General features: G+C 37.2%; 1 protein-coding gene across 1 annotated transcript in view; it reads right to left on the bottom strand.

Moving 5' to 3' along the window:
- Positions 1-451: 451 nt before the first annotated feature.
- The window catches only part of RUNDC3B (RUN domain containing 3B), a 53,909-nt gene continuing 44,889 nt past the window's right edge, over positions 452-9,471 (bottom strand). Inside the window, exons 9-11 of the mRNA XM_027684853.1 lie at positions 5,187-5,333; positions 4,698-4,813; positions 452-2,849 (exon numbers count right to left, since the gene is read on the bottom strand). Of these exons, the coding sequence (XP_027540654.1) occupies positions 2,704-2,849; positions 4,698-4,813; positions 5,187-5,333 (409 nt within the window). The 3' untranslated portion in view covers positions 452-2,703. The remainder of the gene's footprint in view (positions 2,850-4,697; positions 4,814-5,186; positions 5,334-9,471) is intronic.

The following is a 9,471-nucleotide window of genomic DNA, read 5'->3' as shown; positions in this document are numbered from 1 at the left end:
TTTGCTGATGCAAAAGCAACTCAGTATTCAGGTCATTAAGACACTGACATTCGGGTGTGCTTTACTGAAGAAATGGACTTCAGTCCTATCCTACTGTGAAGAAGGTACCCCAGAATATGTTCTGTCTTGGTGAAAATTCATCACACGCTGAAAAATGCTGCAGTTGTAAAGACGTTAGGTACCATGTTACAGCATATGGTGCAGGCAAGAAGTGCTGCCAGAGGAGATACTAAACACTGTTCTCCCACTGTGACTTTTGAACGTAAATTGACAAAATAAGGCCTAAGAGAAAATAATAACAACAGATTTTGGATGACACTGAATGACTTGCAGTAACAAAACCAGATTTCCCCATTTTGCAAGAAAAGAATTTGCTATAAGCTCAGTAATACTGTAATTTACTGAATGGTCTTATTTTATCTTGCGTGATTAAAACAAAGACAAAAATTTGTAACTTGTGATGATACAAAATGTTTAATTTACATGCAACATTTATGGAACATCAAGGCAACAAAACATACAGTTTTGGTATTTTAATTTTTTTTTAAATGATTAATGTTTAGAACTGAGAAAGACACACATAACTGATTTCCCATGCACAAAACCCAGAAACTCAGTGGTGTCTGACCACATAAAAGACTTCAGTTGAATGACACATGAATTTCAAACTAGTAGCTCCAAGAAAAGAGCCATCAGTGAACATGACTGAAGATCATGATTACAGCCCCCTCCAAAATATTGTTGTAATGTGAGAAGTGTTTAACAGCAAACAAGACCCATTAAATCACTGTACCTTGATGAAGAATGTTAACTTGTGGAATCCGGATTCCCTCATTTTATTTATAGTAAAAATGCATCTCTAGTTTACAAATTTATATTTAATAATGTTACTCGACTGTCATGAAAGAACAGGTGCTTAATGTGATAACAAAAAAAGGTTACATGAAGTACTGGGCATTCTGACAGTGTATGACAGGATTTAACTGTCAGTTTATTACAGAGAAATTAACTGGGTGGGCACACGAGGGCTTGAAAGACAAGATCTGGTGGATTTTGCTAAAATGCTGCATTAAAACAGCATCAGTAGTTGTGTACCCTGCCATGGATGCAGTGACCTCTAGCAGCATGGACTAGAGAGTTGAGGATATGTATTTTGAACCTCCTCCAGCTAAATCCAGCAGTGCCGTAAGTTCCAGAGATGCGTAGCCTATACTTACAAAGGCTACATTCCCTATAGTTTCAGTAAAGGTAAGAATGAATCCTGTTTCTTTCAAGCCCATCCTATGATGACCAGTTTTTAGTAGTAGTGCCAAGGTACCATCACAAGAGGCAAATCAAGTAAAACTGTACAGAATGTAGTGACATACTGTAAACACCTAAGAGTAAGCAATAATTAAAAATCTGTCCTGTATTGCAGCTACTCATGTAAACAATTTATGAAACTTCTTTGGCACAAAAAAGCATTTTCCCTAGCACTTATAAATACAACATACTTACATGCATTTAACTTTTGTTTAAAAAGTTACTAATCATAGTGATAAGCATTATCTTGATTAGCAAAATTCATAGATAAGATCGTATCTTACAAAGAATTAAGAATATAGTTTGCAATTTCAAAAATTTAGTTGCAAACTTTGAAACTGTAGGGTGATCTGGAAAGTTAGTTACATTTAAAAAATGTCTCCTTTTTTTTTCCTATCAATAATTTAAATCAATGGCAAGTAATCTGAGAAAACTGACTTGAGAAGTTCTGCTGTATTATCTTATCAAGAAAAATACCTATTGCACTACTACAGGGATGAGAAAAGTCTTTAACATGGAAATACAGCCATTACTTTGTTTCCCCTTTTTCACTCTCCTTGGGATCTTGCCAATAAACACAGAATCCAAACTTCCCAAGGTGCTAACCCCACTATCCTTAGTCTCTATCTTTCCAGCAAGAAATTTCTCATATAATGTTAGATTATCTGTAACTCAGGTCACTCAAAAGCATTTAGCGAGTTTCCTCACCATTTGAAAATTGCTAAGTATGCTTGATTTATATGATTAAGTTACATTTGTTATTCACATGCAACTTCAAGAGTTTGCAAGAGTGTTTCAGTGTGATTCTTCAGTGAGATTTGGACATCTAAGTGCCATGATACTAACAGGAATGCAAAACCTAACACTGAGTCAACTTGAGAAAAGTTGTTGATAGGTTAAATATGCTATTTGAGGTCCTACACAACATACACAGATGAAAAGCTGGAATTTTAGGTATATATTTATTTGCCTATAAAGACTGGCATTAAGGATTCCCTGTCTATTCTGCAAGAGTTGATAGATATTTAAAGCACTGCAGAAAAGTACAGTGGCTGGAGCAGGGCCAGGCCAGTGCAAGGAGAAACAAAGCTGATGGCAATTTAGTAGGGGACTGTTTTCCAACTTTCATTTTAAAAATCATTCATAAGCATCGGATTATACATTCTGTACCTGACAAAGAGCTTTAAATAAATCCAGATTAAAATAGAAAATCTGAAAAGTCCTCTGGGGGAAAAAAAGGTGAATGAAAATGGACAGAATTTGTAAATTACACAGGTAACCAGGAAAAGAAAAAATAAAGCAGCTTGTTTTTCAACTCAGAACTAGCAGTCTTCATTGCAAGTCATTTTATAGAACATAAACCAAATGCGTACAACACAAAGCTCTTCCTTCTTGTGTATCTCAAGATGGTGTTAAGCCTGGACTTGTCATCTCTGTTGTGGGACTTGCAAGATATTCACTTGATTTCAGACTTGTGAGAGACTTGTAGCTTGCTACTGACGTAAGAGAACCACAAAGACCAAGCAAAGATGGAGTGTCTTCCTTCCCTGTTAAGAAAAACAAGAATTAAGCTAATAATTTTTACAGCACAAGATAACAGAAAAAAAAGAAAGAACAGAAAAGGCAGTTTCATCTACACTATTATGAGTTACATACTACTGCTTCAGCACAGGCATTGGGAAGCCACGTAATTTATGCCACAGTTTCCCTGTCCAGGTGGTACAGAGATCCCTACCTGTGCACTAAAGGCTGGGCTGTAGTCAGTCTCCTGCAGAGGCAGATCCAGAGGCTCCACTGACTACACACTGAAGTTACTAATTCCAGCACCAGTTAATTGTATATAAATTGTCCACTGTATATAAATGGAAGGCAATTGTATATAAAGTCCATTGTGTATACATGGAAGTGACATTACTAATACAATGTCAGTACCAAAGATCTAATTTTAAATCCCACAGAAAGGAGTAGAATTAACTGGATCAGGATCTATTTCTATCAAAATAAGCATGTTTTGTTTTTTAAACCTTGGTAATTTGAAATGCATTAGGCTCCAACCACTGGAAAATGCCACACAGTGCAGGAGTAGCAGTGCAAACATCTGCCTTGTCATGCAAATACAGCTAACATGAAACATACCCATATGAAACTGCACTGGACAATTTCTCTCTTTATTTTATGTCTTCCCTTCTCAGAATACCTGTTCAACTTACTTTGTGCCAACTCTGCTAATAAATTACATTACAAAGGATTACAGAATAGTGTGAAAATTTACTACTTCTAATCATTTCGTTAAAACTGCCATATTGAGAGTTAGACCAAAGATACCACAGCAGGATCACTGTGTCTTACAAAACTACACTAAAACTTAAATGCTAATGAACGTCACTGATTTAGAAATGAGATGGTATGCTACCTTTAAAGACAGTGTTGAAATCAAAACCTAAACTATTATTACCACTGGTTTTCCCACACTTTAATTTTCAGAAGATAAGACAAAGCATAGCTTCAAATGATTAACATTGCAAAAAACCAGTTGAAAGTAGATCTGCACAAGAACTCTGTTTCACTTTCTCTACGCTAACTTGAATTAAATTAGATTTTAAGACTGCCTATAGTGTTTTTTAAAAAAACTCTACATTTTTCATCCTTGATATTTTAAACCCAAGAAACTTTAACAGTTATGTAATACTAAGGCTCTGTATTATCAATTCCATGTAAAGCTTTGATGAGATACAAAAAGGATTTTTTTATATTAATTTATGTTCTATGCCCAAAATACTACTATTTCATATGTCTTCCATCTTTTTTCTGCTTTTACAATTGCCCACAAGATGGAGCAGCTAAGCTTTGATAAACATACAGGTCTTGAAAGGAAATGTGTATATATATTACATTTATATACACAGTTCATATCATGTTCCTCTCTCTATTTTAATGGAAACACTGTCAGGCTGCATCTTCACAGATAAATGTTAAATGCAAGATATAAGAATGACAGCGGTAGTTGCAAATCCAGTTGCCTTTAATCTTTCTTTTAAGAACCAAAATGAAAGCGTTTATTACAGCAGAAAGACGTCAGAAGATCCTCCTTGTAACAGAGCTGATTGGTTCTGTGATGGAAAAAGAAGATATGCCACATACTTGAAGCTTAGCTTTAAACACAGCACAGTGTCTTATACTTATTGGGGGAGTGGGGTGGGTATCTTCATAAATCCAAAATTATTTGAAGCAGAGTCCTTGGGGGTTTCCCCACGGACTCTGAAACACTTTGCATAACAATGAAAAATATGCTTTTCAATGTATATTTTCTTCACACTGAAAACTCATCTCACAGCAACTGAAGTTCAGAGCTATGAAGAACAAAATTAAAGGAAGCCACTAGACCGGCTCTGTACCTTCATTTAACATGTTCATTCCATCCTGCTTCTCATCCTGTGAGTGACCTGGATCCAGAGAAGATTGAGAAAGACTAACATCTGCTGAAAGCTGGTCCAGACTTTGAAAACTTTTCCTGCAAAGCAATCAATATGTAATAGCAACACATTTAAAGATATAACTAGATATCTTCAACTCTTAAAACATTTTCTAGAAAAACCTAGGCAGTTAATCTTTCTTCTCTTAAAACACTTTTTCATTTGTTTGTTTCCTAAATCAGTTTTTTCCTAAAGCAATAGTTCCTTTTTCTCTCTTTCTTTTTTTAAATTAATCCAAAGGAAGGAAATTTGTATGGTAAGCAAGAGAAATTGATTTTATTTACCAGCTGATCGTTGTACATTGTAACAGGTAACTCTGACAGGATATGTTTCAGGGTGTGCTGAGGAAAATACATAATTTTCAGTTTCTCTGTTCCTCTAGAGGGGAATCAAAATAAACATTAAACTTACTCATCCCATTGTTGATTGTGCTTTCTATAAAGTAGAGTGTCCAAGGCAACAGCATTGACATCCAGAGCTCCTGGGGAAGGCCACTGATTGGTGAGGTGAGTAGTTAATTCTTGTCTTGATCTCAAGTCATTATTCTTTAGCACAGTTCTGTGAATACAAAAAACAGTAAACCCCAGTCTATTAAAGGCAATTCCTTAAGGTACAGAAATAAAAACCAGGACAAATAGTCTTGACAAAGTTGAGCATAGAATTATCATGGTTGGAAGAGACCTCAAGATCATCCAGTCTAACCATACATCCAGCACTACCAGTGTAACCCCTAAACCACAACGCCCAGCACCACATCCAGACACCTCACCTCTTGAACATTTCCAGGGATGGTGACTCCACCACCTCCCCAGGCAACCTATTCCTATGCCTGACCATGATAACAGTGAAAAAGTTTTTTCTGCTATCTCATCTGAATCATCCTTGTCTCAGGTTAGGGCCATTTCCTCTTGTCCTCCCACTGCAGGCACAGCATTAGAGACCAGCCCCCACCTCACCACAACCTCCTTTCAGTTTGTAGAGAGCCACGAAGTGCCCCCTGAGCCTCCTCTTCTCAAGACTAAACAAACCCAGCTTCCTCAGCTGTTCCTCATAAGACATATTTTCTAGACCCTTCACAAGCCTTGTTGCCTTCCTCTGGACACGCTCCAGCACCTCAACGTCCTTCTTAAAAGTGAGGGGACCAAAACTGAACGCAGTACTTGAGGCACGGCCTCACCAGTGCCGACTACAGCACGATCACTTCTCTAGTCCTACTGGCCACAATATTCCTGATTCAGGCCAGGATGCCATTTGCCTTCTTGGCCATCTGGGCACACTGCTAGCTCATATTGAGCCAGCTATGGACCAACACCCCAAAGTCCCTTTCTGCTGAACAGCTCTCAAGCCATTCCTCCCTGAGCCTGTAGTGCTGCACTACAGGTTGCTGTGACCCAAGTGCAGGACCCGGCACTTGGTCTTGTTGAACCTCATGCAGTTGTCCTTAGCCCATGGATTGAGTCTGTCCAGATGCCACTGCAGAACCTTCCTACCCTCAAGCAGATCTACACTCCCACCCAACTTAGTGTCATCTGCAAATTTACTGAGGGCCCACTCAATCCCCATGTTCACATCATCAATAAAGATGTTAAACAGGACTGGCCCCAAAGCTGAGCCCTGGGGAAAACTGAGCTAGCAACTGGACTGATGTTCTGCTTTGAGGGATCAACAGACTGCAATTTTCATAAAGCACCTTAAACTGTTCATTTTTCTTAGGGGAAGCAATTTAGAAACTATTGAGACGTATTTATGCACAGAAAAAAAGTTGAAATTAGAATCCTTCTGCAAAAGCAACAAAGAAAAAGCAACCGCAGGCAAACGATTCTTTCTGCCAGCATAATGGTAATTAACAGCCCAACTATTTTGCAAACCCACTATGGGAAAGTGATGTTGTTGCACGCCCCCCCCAATTTTTTTTGTAGTTTGAACACCTCCCACTGTCCCCTTCAATACTTTTGAATGAATGAACCGAAATCCAGATACGTTAATTCCATTATATACTTCCAGGCAAAATATAATACATAGTTATTCTGTTTTCTACCACCCTACAGTTTCTAGTAACTTATGTCTATAACTGACAGAAAAAATATAAACTGAATACCTTACATGTTCAAATTAGTTTTGCCTCATATTCCCATAAAGCAAAGCAGTTTTCTAAAATTCTGAAAATGAGGAAGCTAAAATGCCAACATTAGAAATCAGAAATCACCTGCCAAAAGTCATATAGAAATAAGGAAAGTACATAGTTCTTCAGGCTCCAAGACAGGATCGGCCCTTCTTCAGTAGTAAAAGGCAACATCCAGCCTACCCTTATACTGCTGTAGAATTACTAGAAACAAAAGTAATAGTGCTTGTTAACCCATAAATTCTCCAATCCACAAAATACTAGACATTAGTAAAATGCTGCTCTACAAGTTTGACTATCTCTGGCCTGAAGCAAAAAGCTAATCTCCATACCAAATGTACTCAAAAGTTCAAAGCCAAATGCCATGTTGTTATCTGAAATGCCAAACTGCAGAGCAAATTAAATAACTATTCATGGCACACATACATTTATGTGAATTCCCAAATAACATTGTCAACAGGTCTATTTTTACAACTCAGTTGTTATTCTGGTGCTTTCTGAACTGTTTAGACAGCAATCTCAATAAGGGCACATAACACTGCCCAAAGAGCCAAAATTTCTCACAAAAAAAAAATAAGACAATAGTGAGCTCAGTAAAGAATTTTTAGCAGCTGAGTTTGAGAGTGGAGACAGATGCACAGTAATATTGCACGAGAAGGGTGGGAAGCTCCACAGTGAATAAAACTAGTTTCAAGAAACTTTTCGCAAGATGACTAATTCCCCCAGCATTCATAGAAATAAACAATCAACTTTTCTACCCAGAGGTCTCCCTCCTCACCTCTCTAAGGGGTCTATAGGAATAAACACTTTGCTAACCCAAAGCTCTCAATAATTTCAAATATCTTGTATGGCATTCCCTTCCCCATGTAATTACCCTAATTCCATGGGGTACATTGAGCATTAAACAAGTCTGTTACAGGTTTGTTGATTTAAGGAAACTGAAACAGAGAGAGAGCAAATTCTCATGAGGGTTGCCAGGTACACTACATTACCTCCTTATTCAGAAGGACATCTTGCATGCTTTCATAGAAGTTTTGTAACAGGACACAATTTATATGAGTCACTATGCCCACAATGCCTAAATGCAAATTCACACACATATAACACATACATGTAAATTCCCATTTGGACAACTCCTGTATGTTATCACCACACAACACACATTTACAGGAAAGTTGCTAATAGAGGAATTTTTGCATTCTATGTGGGTTTCTATATTGAGGCTTTCCCCACAAATCGTTATCCTATAGTAACCTGAAATTTCACCCTTTCTATGTGAACAAAGAAATTCTGAAGACTCACCAAACTGCTCCAGGGATTTTAGCATAACAAGATTAAAAGATAGTTCCAGTAGATCACTTCTTAAACCACTCCACCACATTCAGGAAGAAAACCAGGCATCAAGTAGGATACATAACTAACTATTCTCCTCCTAAAACTGTCATTTTGAATTTTTAAAAGTATGTAAAAATAGATTTGAATACATAAAATCAGTCCAAACTGATACATAAAATAGTAGTATAGACATTAGAAAGTTAGACAAAATATTCACAGCAGGTGTTATTAGTTACCACCTATTTTTTCAGCTTTTGAGATTATTTAGCTCTTTGCTCTTTTGCAGCCATTTTTCAAGTATCACGAGATTCTGCTGCAGCAGAGTCATTATAAAGGCACTGTCTGCAAACAGCAATTCTCTCGAGATAATACGCAAAAACTGGTACTGCCTTTGTTTAACCAGACTTACTTGAAGAGTCAAAGTGTTAAAATGCACAGAATCATAGAACCATTTAGGCTGGAAAAGACTTTTAAGATCACTGAGTCCAACCCTAAACCTAACACTGCCAAGTCCACCACTAAACCATGTCCCTAAGTGCCAAGTCTACACAGCATACATAATCCTCAAACTCAATCACCATAAGGCAAAAAGGATCCTGCTACAAATATTCAAAAACAGGAAGAGGAAAAGAAATGGATACAAAAGCATTTACTATAGAAAGGAGTTAAAAAGGAAGCAAATATGAACAAGTTTTAATGAAAAAAGCATACAAATTTCAGAACATACAATGTGAAAAAATGCTGCATAAGATTATCAAGTGCTGTCCTGCTCTTGTTCAGACAAGAGAAGCAGTTTCTAGACGTTAAGAGCTCTCAAAGGACAACAATTTATTTTATCCAAGGCAGACAATTTCCACAGTAGCACTCCTGTTCCCCAGAATGCAAACACCATAACCAGTGCTCGCCAGATCAGGGCAGAGATGCTACAGGGTTTGAAGCAGGACTTTTCCTCATCACCAGGAGTGTAATGAAGACTCTGAGCTTTCCTCTAGATGTTTACTGTCAGGCATTTAACCAAACAAACAATATTACTATTGAAATTTATTTATCTGCTTGTATAGCAAAATAAGTCTGGCATATAAAAGCTTTCAGGAGAAAATTAAGGTCATGATAGAACAAAAGTAAGAAATGAAGAAATGGTGGAGAGGTACAAATGGCAAATAGATATTTGTGGAATTTACAAGTTTCAAAAAATATTCAAGAATAAAATGTAAAATCAGTGTTTTCTGTTTAAAAAAA

The sequence above is a fragment of the Neopelma chrysocephalum genome, unplaced genomic scaffold, assembly GCF_003984885.1.
Source record: "Neopelma chrysocephalum unplaced genomic scaffold, ASM398488v2 Primary Assembly neopelma1_67, whole genome shotgun sequence".
Classification (NCBI taxonomy): Eukaryota; Metazoa; Chordata; class Aves; order Passeriformes; family Pipridae; genus Neopelma; species Neopelma chrysocephalum.
The sequence above is the reverse complement of the archived record's forward strand: the minus strand, read 5'-3'. Positions and strand labels throughout refer to the sequence as shown.